General features: G+C 36.6%; 1 protein-coding gene across 1 annotated transcript; it reads left to right on the forward strand.

Moving 5' to 3' along the window:
* Window positions 1–15,149: 15,149 nt before the first annotated feature.
* On the forward strand, window positions 15,150–15,860 carry LOC139852890 (glutaredoxin-C11-like). The gene has a single exon (XM_071842231.1). It carries the CDS (start codon window positions 15,227–15,229, stop codon window positions 15,524–15,526), a length of 300 nt encoding a protein of 99 aa, XP_071698332.1. The 5' UTR covers window positions 15,150–15,226; the 3' UTR covers window positions 15,527–15,860.
* Window positions 15,861–15,947: the final 87 nt, after the last annotated feature.

Here is a 15,947-nt window from a genome sequence, read left to right on the forward strand (position 1 = left end):
AAGTGACATCTTGCTGTCCTAGCGCATGTGAAAACGGTAGAAACTGAGGTGAAGAGCGTGAACGATGTTCGAATTGTGAACGAATTTTCCGATGTCTTCCCTGAAGAATTGCCTAGATTACCGTCACTAAGAACCGTAGAGTTTCAAATCGATTTAGTGCCAGGAGCAGCACCTGTAGCTCGCGCACCTTATAGACTCGCACCTTCCGAGATGCAAGAATTACAGAGTCAACTACAAGAGCTGTTAGACCGTGGATTTATCCAACCAAGTTTCTCGCCTTGGGGTGCACCTGTTCTGTTTGTGAAGAAGAAGGATGGATCCTTCGGTATATGTATCGACTACCGTGAACTCAACAAATTGATGATCAAGAATCGGTATCCTCTTACCCGCATTGACGATCTTTTTGACCAACTACAAGGATCGAGCGTTTACTCCAAGATTGATTTGCGATCCGGCTATTACCAGTTGAGGGTGAAAGAAAGCGATGTAATGAAGACTGCATTCAGAACCCATTATAGTCATTATGAGTTTCTCGTGATGCAATTCGGATTGACCAACGCACCTGCCGTGTTCATGGAACTTATGAATCGTGTCTGCAAGCCGTACTTGGATAAGTTCGTTATCGTCTTCATAGATGATATCCTCATCTACTCTAAGAGCGAAGAAGAGCATGAGCAATACCTCCTACTAGTACTTGAACTCTTGAGACAAGAGCAACTTTATGCGAAATTCTCCAAGTGTGAATTTTGGCTGAAGGAAGTCCAATTTCTGGGTCATGTTGTGAGCTACCAGGGTATCAAAGTTGATCCCGCCAAGATTGAAGCTCTCAGCAAGTGGGAAACCCCCACTACTCCGACGCATATTCGCCAATTTTTAGGTCTCGCCGGTTACTACCGAAGGTTTATTGAGGGATTTTCTCTAATTGCGCGTCCTTTGACCGCACTGACTCACAAAGGGAAGAAGTTCATTTGGGAACCCGCACACGAATCAGCATTCCAAACTTTGAAGAAGAAGTTAACCACCGCACCTATCCTATCACTTCCTGAGGGCAGTGACGACTTTATTGTTTATTGTGATGCATCGAAGAGTGGTTTTGGTTGTGTACTGATGCAACGATCAAAGATTATTTCCTATGCTTACTGAAGATTCACGAGCGGAACTACACTACTCACGATCTCGAACTTGGAGCCGTTGTCTTTGCGCTCAAATTGTGGAGACATTATTTGTATGGGAATAAGAGCACTATCTTCACCGATCACAAGAGTCTCCAGCACATCTTCGATCAGAAGCAACTGAATATGCGACAGTGACGATGGATTGAGATATTGAACGACTACGATTGTGAACTTCGTTATCATCCTGGCAAGGCCAATGTTGTAGCTGACGCTTTAAGCCGAAAGGAGAGGACGGCACCTCTTCGTGTTAGGGCTCTGAACATCACCATCCATTCGAACCTCAACAGCCAGATCAGAGTAGCCCAAGATGAGGCTCTCAAGGAGGAGAATATATCTCATGAACATTTGAACATTCTTGTCTCTCGATTCGAGGTTAGGGAGTCTGGACTCCGATGTTATGCCGGAAGAATTTAGGTACCTTATTATGGAGATCTACGGAACCTTATACTTGATGAAGCCCACAAGTCGAGATATTCGATTCATCCCGGAGCGGGCAAAATGTACCACGACCTTAAAGAACAGTATTGGTGGCCGAATCTTAAGAAGGACGTTGCGACTTATGTTGGTAAGTGTTTGACTTGCTCGAAGGTTAAAGCCGAGCATCAGAGACCTTCTGGTTTACTTCAACAACCGAAAATCCCACAATGGAAGTGGGAAAGGATCACAATGGATTTCATTACTAAGCTACCAAAGACGGTGGGCGGATACGATACCATCTGGGTTATTGTTGACCGCCTTACTAAATCTGCACACTTCCTAGCGATGAAGGAAATGGATACAATGGAGAGACTTGCTCAATTATACATCAAAGAGGTTGTATCTCATCATGGTGTACCTTTATCGATCATCTCGGATCGCGATCCCCGTTTTGCTTCTAGATTTTGGCGTTCTTTACAAGAAGCCATGGGAACCCGTCTCGACATGAGTACTGCTTATCACCCACAGACCAACGGGTAAAGTGAACGAACGATTCAGACCTTGGAAGACATGTTGCGTGCATGTGTTATCGATTTCGGAAAGGCCTGGGAAAGGCATTTGCCACTCGCCGAATTTTCTTACAACAACAGTTACCACTCGAGCATTAATGCCGCACCTTTTGAAGCGTTGTATGGCCGCAAGTGCCGATCTCCTATTTGTTGGGCCGAAGTAGGCGAAAAGCAAATCACCGGACCCGAGGTAGTCCATAAAACCACGGAGAATATTGCTCAGATTCAAGCTAGACTTAAGACTACCCACGATCGTCAAAAGAGTTATGCTGATCTTAAACGTAAAGACTTTGAATTCAACGTTGGTGACCGTGTAATGTTGAAGGTTGCACCTTGGAAAGGTGTGATTCATTTTGGAAAACGTGGAAAGTTGAACCCACGATACATTGGTCCTTTCGAAATCTTGGAACGTGTTGGACCCGTTGCTTACCGTTTGGATCTTCCAGCTCAATTGAGCTCAGTTCATCCTACCTTCCACGTGTCAAACTTGAAGAAGTGTCTTGCTGCACCTGAACTTATCATACCACTTGAGGAACTTACGATTGACGACAAACTCCACTTTGTGGAAGAACCAGTTGAGATTATGGACCGTGAGGTCAAGACTTTGAAACGCAACAAGATTCCGATTGTACGAGTACGATGGAATGCCAAACGAGGACCTGAGTTTACTTGGGAGCGAGAGGATCAAATGATGCAGAAGTATCCTCACCTTTTCCCGACTCCTCCATCTACCTCAGCTTAAATTTCGGGACGAAATTTTCTTTAACAGGTGGGTAATGTAACGACCCTGGATTTTCCAACGTTTATTTATTAATAATTGTTATTATTAATACTTGTGATTTAACGAATGTATGTTATTACATTTACTTGTTACCATGATTGCCCGTACTTGACTTTAAATGCCCGAAACGTCTTTGTGACACACGAAACTTTCACGAATAATATTTTTAGAATATTATTTACATTCATGATTGATTTTATTAATCATTTTAGTTAACTAAGGTTACTAGTTAATTACTTGGGCCTTTATTAGTGTTTATGGACTTTTACTTGGATTAATTTGTTAATTAATACATACTTGGGCTTTATGATTGAACATGGGCTTATAAATCCCACCCTACTTCTTTCATGGACTCTTTAGCCCATCACCACATGTAAGTATCACTTTAAGTTGCAACTAGAAGACTTAACTTGGTAAGAATCTTGTTACTTGTTCTTTCCCATAAATAACCATCTAATAACCAACTTTTAAGGCTTTACCATGCATGGACTAGTGAGCAAACCTCTTCCTCCCTTTCCCCATCTTGACTGTCGGCCATAGGCCTCTTTAGAGGAGTTTTCATTTCATTTTTTGTATTACTTCTACTCACATTTCTCTCATTTCAAAAGACACACACAAAACACTTCCAACTTTCTCTCTTTTCTCTCTAAGTTGTAAGTAACTTGAACTTCTTTTTTTCTTCTTCTTTTCTTGTTAAAAACCGAATTACATACATGCATAATCATCATCATCACTTGTCTTTGATTGTTGTTACTTGTTGTAGTTGTTTACTTATTTGTTGTTACTTACTTACTAGTTATCAAGAATCAAACTTTTTAGTTTACTTCTTCATTCTATCTTGTATTTACAAGAACAAACAAGAACATAAGCTTTCTAGTTATGTTCTACACTTGTTGTTTTAAAAAGATTTAAGTTCATGTGTTGTGAAAGCATACTTGTAATTCATGTTAGTAAACTTTAAAGTTTACTTTCTTAAAGATCAAACTTTGGTTTGAATCTTTAAAGTATGAACAACCCATGAACTAGTTACTAGTTTACTTAGTTTATTTCCTTATATTATGCACTTTAAATTCATGTTTGTTGGTTAAGATTGGTCAAGTGTTACTAGTTAACTTTGATCTCATTAATCTTGAACTAAAATTAACTTTAAAAGTTTAAGAACATGTAAGTAAGCTTTCTTTAATTATAACTTTGTACACTTATGTTAGATCTAGACTTTTGGGTCTAGGATCTTCAAGATCTAACTAAGAACTATGTTCTACAACTTAAGATCTTGATTTCATAAGTTCACTTTCAAGTTTGTAACTTATTATTAGTTTTAAAGTTCATGTATGTGTTAGATCTAGGACTTTGATGTAACTTTGGTTCATCAAAACACTTGCAACACTTAAGTGAGTTGTGCTTCATGTCTTAGACTTACACTTGGGTTATGATGGTCAAACCTTGGTGAACATGATGCAAACACATCAACGAGTTGTACACTTGAAGCTATATGCATCAAGGATGAGAACCATGATAAGCATCGAGCACCAAGAACCACCGGAACCTACTGACCCTATTGTTCTACTGTTTCTGTATCTGAACCATATGACCTGGCTACTGTAATTATGATTTTAAGATGTCTCTGTTCGATTAGATAACTTTTCATATAAAACTAGTCTTAATCCGAGTTACGGTTTAGGATTTATGGCCCTCCGATCGTCACTATGTCCATTTAACGTTGTGCTGAAAATTCTGACCTACTCGCACTTAGACCGACGCCACGGTCAAACGAAGACGAGTTTGCTTCTGTAATTTTTACCACAACTAAAGGACTCATATACGGAGCCATAGCCACTGGTCTCACCTTATTTCAGTAGGTATAGAGGCCGTGGTGACTGACCGAACTTAGCCTTTGTTTTAAACTCTTTTCATGAACGAAACTTACTTTACACCTTTTGTTTGATGATAAATGATGATGACCCTTAAGACCTTATTTACATACATTTAAACATATTCGGATGATTTACTGACTTAGTACTATTTGACTTAGGTTGAGGACCCGTTTGAACAACCTTCATTACTTGCTTACTTTCAGAGTCATACTTTACCGCTACTTTATCATTGTGAGTTATAGCATTCCCTTTTTACTTTAACTTATTTTTGGGAACTGAGAATACATACGGATTTTATGTTTTACATACTAGGCACGAATACTTAAACTTATATATGTGTGGGTTATACAACGGCAAAAACATTCCCTTTAGCTCGGTAACGTTTAGTCATTGGTTTTTGAACCTGTGAACGCGAATCTTAGATATGGATCCATAGGATTTGACATCCCCACTCGGGCTAGTAGCGCTAGCATTTAACGGGTGTTTAATACTTTGTAAACATATGCACTTTCCAAGTGTACTTTCAGGGGGTATAAAAGTTATGTTAGTTACCAAGTGCCCACGGTTAACATATACTTTATCATACTGTTTTGAAACGCTCTTTGTAGCACTGAAATCTCGTGGCCTACCTTACATACTGTTATACTTAAACTATAGCTCACCAACCTTTGTGTTGACGTTTTTAAGCATGTTTTTCTCAGGTGCTTAAGGTTGCTTCCGTTGTGTACTAGTCTTGCCGTAGACACCCGCTGCTCTAGTGTTATCACCGTATGAACTGTTTATCTTGCATTCAAACTTTAATACATTTGAAACTATGTTTTGTAATGACCTAAGGGTCACATACATTTATTCATGCTTGCTATTCGTAGAAGCATACTGTTGGTGTAAAACATTTGATGTCGATTATGACGTCATCTTTCTATCGTGAATGCAACTTCTTTTATTACAGCATATAGTACTTAACCTTGTAATGATCCTGTTGTTGATGATTCGTACACGATGGTTTTGTACGGGGCATCACACATAGCCTCCTTACATTTGGCAAACTCGGGGCCTGTCATCGCTTCCTGATAGGTAATAGGTTCATCAGAATCTATATTTTCGTCATCACCCTCAAATATGTGTAAACTATATTTCTTTGGTGTTTGACGCACTCTATCAGATCTACGTATGGGTGGTGGCTGTAGGTCAGTTTCTCTCTCAACAGTAGGCTCGTCGACCTCTTGAGGAGAATTGGTTCCAATATCGGTTTCCATGTCGGTTGATTCTTGAATTTCTTCAAGGTCAATTTTGCTCCCACTGGTTCCTTTTAATATGAGATCCTTTTCAAGGAAGACTCCCCTTCGAGACACAAAGACTTTGTTCTCAGTAGGGTTGTAAAACAAATATCCAAAAGAATCAGTCGGGTATCCAACAAATAAACACTTTTCAGATCTGGGTTCAAGTGTATCTTGAGATTCACGACGAACGTAAGCCTCACATCCCCAGATTCTAAGATACGAGAGAGACACGGTTTTTCCATGCCATATCTCATAAGGTATTTTGGAAACTTTCTTGGTTGGGATGAGGTTAAGGATCCTTGCGGCAGTTTGTAGGGCGTAACCCCAAAAACTAATTGGAAGCATCTTGCGGCTCATCATGGATCGAACCATATCAAGTAATGTTCGATTCCTCCTTTCAGCCACACCATTATGATGTGGTGTTCTAGGAGGAGCTAATTGTGAGATTATCCCACAACCCCGTAGATGATCACGAAATTCGCCATTAAGATATTCACCACCTCTATCAGAACGTAGAATCTTAATTCTTTTGTTCAGTTGATTTTCTACTTCGTTTTGGTATGCCTTGAACACTCCCAAAGTTTCAGACTTTTGTTTAATTAAATAAACATAACCATATCTACTGAAGTCATCAGTAAATGTAACGAAGTATCGTTCCTGGTGTCTAGTAGGCAATCTCATCGGACCGCACACCTCAGTGTGTACCAAGTCCAACAGATCCTTACCCCTTTCACAGTTTCCTGTGAAAGGTGCTTTTGTCATTTTTCCTAATAAGCAAGATTCGCATTCATCATATGATAGAATATCAAATGATTCTAGAATTCCACCTGACTGGAGTTTAGCTATGCGTTTCTTGTTTATATGGCCTAAACGACAATGCCATAGATACGTTTTATTCAAACCATCTTTGGATGAATCAACATTATAGATTGAACTATCATTTAGCTTTATTGTGGTTTTCAAGATACCTCTATAAGGACTAGCTTTGAAATAAAATATTCCATCCTTGTAAACAAGTATTGATCCATTATAAAAACTAAAATCAAAACCATCATTAAATAAAGCATCAAATGATATAATGTTTTTTGCCATTTCGGCACTGTAGCAAACATTAGATAAAACAATACATAAACCAGAATCAAAAGAAAGCTTGTATTCTCCAATCATGTCAACAGAGGCAACGTTCTTGTTTCCCATGATTAGATTAAGCTCTCCGGTCTTTAGCTTCCTACTTCTTGTGAGTCCCTGCACATTAGTACAAATGTGAGTACCACATCCTGTGTTCAATACCCAGGAATTAGAAATAGAAGTATTGTTTAGTTCAATCATGAACAAACCTGAAGGTAGGGCGACTCCCTTAGCCCGTATTTCATTAAGTTCCTTCAAGTACTTGGTACAGTTGCGCCTCCAGTGTCCTTTATCCCCACAATGGAAGCATATTGCTTCTTCAGGAGACTTGGTTTGCGGGATCTTTGAAGTAGAAGAGTTAGCAATGCCCTTAGGTTTAGGTTTGAAGTTGGACGTGCCAACCTTACCCTTGCCCTTGTTCTTGCCCTTTGTTTTGTTTTTCTTCTTCTTATTGATCCCACCTTCACGAATGGCTAGGACAGTAGTTGCGGGTTTAGCTTTGGCCATGTTAGCCTCAGCAGTTTTCAACATGCCATGAAGCTCCATGATTGTTTTCTCCATATTGTTCATATTATAGTTCATAATGAATCCTTCATATGCACTAGTCAGCGAGTTCAGGATAAAATCCGTTGCAAGCTCCTGACTTATGGAAAAACCAAGGCGCTCCAGCCAGTCTATGTACCCTTTCATTTGTAGTACATGAACACTAACACTACTTCCCGTTTCCATTTTGCAAGATACGAGAGCTTTCACGGTGTCAAACCTTTCTTGCTTTGCTTGTTGTTGGAACATGTCCTTGAGTTGGTTAAGCATGTCATACGACCCTAAGCTCTCCATGCCCTTTTGGAGCTCTGGAGACATGGTCGCCAACATCAAGCATGCTACCTCATTAGACTCGGAACGCCGTTTTTCAAACTCGTCCCTAGCCGCTTGAGTAGCTCTTGATCCGGGTTCTGCCGGTAAGGGTTCCTCAATTGCCCTGATCTTTCCTTCCATCCTAAGAGCAATTCTTAGGTTACGAAGCCAGTCCATGTAGTTCAAGCCCGTAAGCTTGTCCTTTTCGAGGAGCCCTTTAAGGCAGAAATTAGTGATTGATGACGGAGTTGGATTTGTGTTTGTTGCAGACATCTGTCATATTTTTAAAGTAAGTTGTATTAGTTAGTTTGATATGTTTAATCCTTGTTAAGATAATTACCCAAGTGTGTTCAATATTCAAACAATTATAATTAACAAGGTTAAGATCCATATTTCACTTATGGTAACGACGGGTTTGCCGCGGATCGCTAATCATAAGCTATTTAGGTAGGTAAACATATTACCAATTTCATCCATTATGAAATTCTTAGCTTCTGCGGGATTTAGTGATAATCAATTATTTCACTTGGCATGTTTAATCCCTTCTACGCTAATCCTTCCTCGTGGCTGGTTTACCACGAACCACGATTTCAGATTGTAAACCGTCCGTGATAGATACACGTGAAATCCGGCCCAAGACTCTCGGGTATCGCGAAATTCACCTCACCCTTCCAACACCTAATTAAAGTCCGGCCCAAGACTCTCGGGTATCGCGAACTCTAATAGGTAGAAAGTTCGGATGTGTGTACTACTCATGGGTAGCGTAAAGTTTACATTTAAAATGGGTTTTTGTTTTCTTTTAGCAAAAGTAGTTTACACCATTTTAAAACATTTGCTAATTATGTATTGCGTGTTGCATTTGTTAAACTAATTTTAACCAAACCATTTTAAGTGATTATTGTCTTTTGTTTCTATACATTTTCTAGCTAGCATGGCATAGACAAATAATAAAACAATAATAATCATGACACGCAAATATCGGTAGTATGCCTCGAGTCCTATGCGTTTATCCGGTGAGCCAACATACGGAAAAACATGGTCAACTAGGGACATAACCTTGTGTGAGAATTGGCTCCCACTAAAACCGCCATCTCCATTATATGCTCGGATGGGCCGCCTTGTGAACATCGTTTTCTTGATTCCATTCTTGGTTGCATTATCTTACAAAATAAAAAAAAAACTATTCTATTTTCTATACTATTACAAATACAATATAAATAGAAAGACGACATGCAAGTCGTTTAATAAATTATTACATTCATCCCGAATAAATAATAAACACGACATGCAAGCTGTTTAATAAATTATTACATTCATCCCGAATAAATAATAAATTAAATCATGCAACCAAACATCTACACAAGGGTCTTATTGAGGCAAATACTACCGATTTCATACAACAATCACATACATAACAAATGTAGTGCCAAATATCCATTTTCATGAAACATGTTTCGATAAGGATTGATTTAAACAACACTTAATGGCGCACAAAATAATCAATCCTTGTTTACATAATTTATGTATGCATGTAAACCCACTTCATATTTTGTAAGTATGGTTTTCATGCCAAAACCATCCAAACAAACATATTAAGTTAATCAAAACATGTTGGAGATTTATTCACTTTAACCAAACATAAAGTCTAAAATTAATAATTTTAATTTTCTCATTTCATGTAAAACATGAAAGGAATTCATATACTTTATTTTCTCAAACATTGAATCTTTAATAGTCAACATGCAAGTTACCTTTTTTAATTTTCGGAATTAATTTTTGGCAGATTCATACATCAACTTTAAATGGTCATATCTTACTCATTTCTAATCCGTTTTAAATGAATGTTTTTTTCAAATTTAAGTTCTTTCAGTTAGCTTTCAAATGCAATTGGCCTCATACGAAAATATGGAGTTTAAAGCCCCGAAACAGTCCATCAAAGACGGACTGTCCAAGCTGAAAAAATAACTTTTAAAATGAGATTAACCATTTAACATTTTGCCAAAATCCAAGATTCAAATATTATTAAGGAAACATAAAAACACAAATCATGATAATAGTTTTGCATGTTCGTTATGCATAATCATCTCCAAGTATCATGCATAACACATTCATCAAAACTTATTATCATAAGAAAAGTTTGCTAAAACTTGTACAAGATGACTCGGATACCACTTGTTGGAGTATGATACCAAAATAATAGTGAGCGGAAGCGTTTTAAAATTTACAAAATCATACTCCTCCAAGGACCCATGTACAAAACTTTTAGCAAACGAAATTAAATAAACGAACAAGAATAGGTTTGATTACAACCTTTGTAGCTTTTCTTGAAGATCCTAGCTTATAGAGAACCCAAAGGAGAGTTCCTCTAAACGGTAGACACCCAAAGTTCCAATCTTGCTTTGATCTATACCTTCTATTTTTTAAAACCTTTTTTTTTTCTTCCTTTGTAAAACCACCGATTTGTTTTTGTTAAAAAGGAGAAAAGAGTTTTTTGGAGAATAACAAAATGATGATAATTATTTTGTTTGATACTACTACCCTTTTGTATCAGTATCTTAAAAATTTTTTTAGAAAACATCACTACCCATGTGGGTCTTTTGAAGGTCAAGCATGCCTCCCAATTTCCATGTGGCTATCTTTTCAAGAAGCATGTATCGGTTTTTAAAACAAGCATGCCACCTCTATTGATATTTTATTATGTGGGTATATTTTCTAAAATGCATGTATGTACATATAGAGGACATATGTATACACATAAACTAGTTAATTAAATAATCTCAAAACTTGTTTAATTTATGAAACTATTAACAAATAATTAATAAATTAATTCCCGATTAGAAGGTATATCAAACAATTTACGATTGGCCTTTGTGTGTGACCGAATAGGATAAATGGACTTTATATTATTTAATGTCATAGGCATACCTTCGGAATTTATGTACCACGGTCAAAATAAGGTTGAACCGTAACCAACCCGAGAACATATTTCCAACACTTTTAGCTAACTAACGTTGTTTTAGAATACTAGAAAGTAGAAACCAAGTCTAAGAGCCGCTTTTTTGCTGGCTTTGTTGACTGAGTAGTATTGAGTGAAACTTCAAACACATTTCTTGGCAGTCTTTATTATTAATCTTTGCTACTTTTTTGATCATGATACACAGATTTGTGTTTGTTCATACTTTCTTTGAAAAATTCTGTTGCACAGAATAATTCTGTATGATTCTCTGTTTGTTCATACTTTCTTTAAGCTCTCAACGTTCTTTCTTTTGTGATTTTAGGCTATGCATGATTCTTGCAAGCAATGGTCTGTTGTAAGCAATTATTTATATATTTTATTGTGTTTTTTGATGGATGAGAGATACAAGAGATACAGTTATTTGTTTAGTATGCAACTATGAAGGGATTTGAGTTCATTGGCTTTGTGGGATTTTCCCTTTATTATCAGTTGTATTATAAATATAAATTATAATGTTCCCATTATCTTATTTGAATCCATCTGTTCAATGATTCGATTCATTCATATAATGTTGTAGGAATTTTGCTGATAAGTGCACAGTTTACTTGATTCGTGTATTGATTTGTAAAGGTATTGTTGTTAAAGGCTCGGGTTTAGTTAGCTTCATAGTGTTTCTTTACTGTTTTCGAGCTTTGTAGTGTTTGTAAGGACTTTCGTATCTTTGTATGTCTTTTTCATCTATTGATCAAAAGAAAGTTTTAATGTTATCGTTATTTTTGCCACCAAAAAAAAAAAGTGCACAGTTTACACAATAGCTGTAATATGATAGGAAAAATAGGAAAAGAAGAGTAAATTATTTATCATTATCCTTTGCAGATCATGTAGCACCTGAAAGGTATTGAATAATGCGTGATCACTATATTTGTATAATGTGGTTAAAAAAACAAACTATGGGTTAAAATATAAAGTTAACATATCATCCTTATTGTATTTGGCATTAATTTTATTAAACCACTTACTTTATACATGTGATAGTATATATTTACGAGTATGACCTACAATGAGTCGATGAAACAATAAAGCAATATGGTACATAATTTTGGGTTTGTTTTGAAAATCATTACTAAAATATAGAAAATTGACACTGCATTTATAAAAGATGGCCATTTCATCAGGTCAAAATACTTTAACAATTCCTTGAATTAGATGTAAGTTTGTTGTAATAGTCCTCACGCTTACTCATCATTAAATTATAAACCTTTAATTTGTCATGAAAAAGATGTGGAGGTTATGGCGGTCCAGAAGTGTGCGGCAGTCGATTTTGTCTGGAAATGGATGCTATTTTTCTGGAAATGGAATGCTGGTTTCGACAAGTAGTAGTGCAGGTATTCGTAAGGTATGTAAAATTATATAATAAGTTATCTTTAGTAAAGATTATTGAACAATTATAGTTTTCATAGTACATCTGACCCATTTGAACCCGACCCACTTGATCCTCTACAAAATTTTACTTGTTGGACCCATGACCCGTGTAACCTATGACCCGTTTCGACCGGTTACCCAACTTGACCTATTTGCACAGTTTTAAAATCTGACTCGTTTTGCCCCTGACCCATATCAACCCAAAAACCGGTTTGACCCGTTACCCAAACTGACCTATCGTCACCCGTTTGCTAGGTATAGACTATAGACTACAGTAGTAGGTGTTAAAGTGAAAACGGAAAAACCTGGTCTTCTCATGTTTAAAATTGTAAGTATTACAGGATTTAGGATATGTAGAAAATGCTTTATGAGTTAAAGATTAGAGCTAGAGATTAGATATGAAGGTTTTGGGGTAGGAATATACTGCGCCACAAGAGAGTAAAGATGATCACTTTGGTATCCTTATCCTTTTTACCCTTTTCAGCTATTCGATCGCTATTATTTAAAATATTCCAATCCTTATTTAATTATGTCAACGCTGATTCTGGTAACGCAGGCCCATTTGAGATGATATAAGAAAAGAAACCCGAGAATTTCTTCTTTTTTCTTCATACAGAATTTTAATACATACTGATGTGTTTAATTATTGACTAGTGATGAAGCATCTGAAGAGGTGGAGATCATGTAGCCTTTTGTTCCCCACATCTATATTCCCCAACATTTTAGTTTAAGTATTTAAAAGTAAATGCATTGACAATGAAAAAGTTGAATTTTGAAATATGCAGATGCTTATTTCAGCATCATAGCTAAGTTATATATGCAAAGGGGCGGACCTATGAAGGGTCAGGGTGGGTCGCCCGCCCCCAGTGAATTTGCAATTTTTAGTGTAAATTTTTTCGGTTTTTCGATTTTGACCCCGGTGGAATTTTTTTTTTGCCCCAAACCTTTCATATTTTGTCCCCATATCTTCATATTTTGCCCCAAAACCTTAGTATTTTGCCCAAAAATCTCTAAATTTTTCTCAAAAACCTCTATATTTTGTCAAAAAAAAAATTACTACGTTTAGAAAAAAATTTCGCCCCCGGTGAAAAGATTTCCTGGATCCGCCACTGTAATATGCATATATAGATTCTTAGTGTTTAAAGCATCAATTGGTTGGCTATCAGTTCAGATAAGATTAGAAGCACATTGGATTAGTTTACGTGATAAATGTCGATCTTTTTGATGGGCATCCATTTTATGAGTTAATGTAAAGTTCAGACTAGATACAAAGATCTAAAGTTTCATTAGAATAGTATTTATATGCTGCCTACATTAGACCAGTCAAATTGGCATGTTAATATTCGCCGTAAGATTTAAGTAAGCTGATGAAATATCTAAAAAATTATGCAGGTAAGTTGTTGCCTAAGTTTCAAAATAATAATCTACATAAAGAACAGGTTCCATTCAGGGTAGATATGTAATTCTGACTTACTACTTCTATTTACTCAAAATGAGTCAATTATTGTTATATTATACTGATTCAATTATGTTAAATTCAAAAGGTCAGCTAACATTATATTTGTCAAAGGTGTTTTACTATTTGCATAATCAAATGCTTCCAGCCTCTTATATTGCTCTGCTTCAAAATAATGAGATGTTTTACCTTTTTTTAATATTAAAGATTTCACTATCAATTTAATGAACCATCTCAAGATACTCATGTTGAACACGCATTAGCAGCATATGTTGGAGTGGCAAAAGGGCCGGAAACGTTACTATTAATTTACCGCATAAAATATTTAGAAACGTTACCAGTGGCGGAACTAGGATTTTTTCACCGGGGGCAAAAAAAAAATTTAAAACCATAGCAATCTTTTTGGACAAATATGGAGATTTTGGGGTAAAAAATTGAGGTTTTGGGGCAAATTATGAAGGTTTTTTTGGCAAAACTTGAAGGTTTTTGGGCAAAATTTGAAGGTTTTGGGGTAAAAGTTGGAGAATTTAGGCCAAAATTCAAAGGTTTTGGGGCAAAATATGTAGGTTTTTGAGCAAAATATGTTGGTTTTGAGGCAAATAGTAAAAAATAATCCACCGGGGGCAAAGTCGAAAAACCCAAAATTTTTACACTGAAAAAAAAAAATATCCACTGGGGGCGGGCGCCCCCCGCTGCCCCATGTATTTTCACCACTGAACGTTACTATTTTTTGAACCTTCATTTTCATGCATCTATTTCTATTCCTTGATGATTGTATTCGATAAACAAAAAAATTTCAACGCCTAATTGTCAAAATTGTCCGTGCTGCAGGCATAGCAGCACCTGCCAAGTACTAATTCTACACATATTTCTGTTTTCTGGAAGCATTCCCGTCTTTAACACGTCAGCAAACTGAAAAGTCCGATTTTTTCCTCTCAAATCGTTATTTTTGCACTAAACCTGAAGAATATATTCCCCACCTACATGGCTTCTATTGATTAGCTTGTAACTATACCACGTGTCAACTTGTTTATAGCACAATTCATCATTATCAACCAAATCACAACAAGAGCAACAACAAAAAATCATCACAACCCTTTATCTAAATAAAAGATATCCGAAAGGAACATATCTTTTTCACATATATTATTCGTTTTTATTCTTCCTTTCCCTTTAATTTGCTTCGCTTATATAAGAGTAAATCCCAACTTCATAGTTCAACAAGTCAACCTTCAAGTATTACAAACAAATCTACACTTGATCAATAGTTTTTAGCAATTAGTCAATAATAGAAGTCTAACCGAGTTTTAATAATGGATAGAGTAAAAAATTTGGCCTCAAAGAATGCTGCGGTGATCTTCACCAAAAGCTCTTGTTGTATGTGTCATAGCATCAAGGCGCTATTCTACGACCTTGGTGCAAGTCCTGCTGTTCATGAAGTTGACCATGATGCGGATATGGAGTGGGCCCTACGACGGTTAGGCTGTAATCCCGCTTTCCCTGCAGTGTTTATAGGTGGTAAACATATTGGTTCAGCTAAAGATGTCATTTCCCTTCATGTTGACGGGTCTCTGAAACAAAAGCTGATTGACGCACGAGCTATCTGGTTCTAGCATGTATCAACATGTATCCCGAGTGCATAATAGTCTTAAGGAACTAACGTTGTGTTAGAATACTAGAAACCAAGTCCAAAAGCCGCTTTTTTGCCTGCTTTGTTGACTGAGTTGTATTGAGTCAAACTTCAAACAAGTTTCTTGGCACTCTGTGTTATAAATCTTTGCTATTTTTTGATCATGATGCACACATTATGAAGGGATTTGAGTTCAATGATTAGTTGTGGGATTTTCCCTTTGTTTCTGATATAACAGTTGTATTATAGTGTTCCCATTATGTTATTTCAATCCATCTTTTTAATGTTTCTGTAATGTAGGCTATTTGAAAGTGATATGCTACGGAATGATGTATAGGATCACTAGATTTGTATAGTGTAACTTAAAGAAATAACTATGGGTTAAAATATATAGTTAACTTAAC

This window comes from Rutidosis leptorrhynchoides, chromosome 6 (assembly GCF_046630445.1).
Source record: "Rutidosis leptorrhynchoides isolate AG116_Rl617_1_P2 chromosome 6, CSIRO_AGI_Rlap_v1, whole genome shotgun sequence".
Taxonomy (NCBI): Eukaryota; Viridiplantae; Streptophyta; class Magnoliopsida; order Asterales; family Asteraceae; genus Rutidosis; species Rutidosis leptorrhynchoides.

Excerpts from the sequence above, each read along its gene's own strand:
- LOC139852890 (XM_071842231.1), top strand. The coding sequence starts at position 15,227 with ATGGATAGAGTAAAAAATTTGGCCTCAAAGAATGCTGCGGTGATCTTC.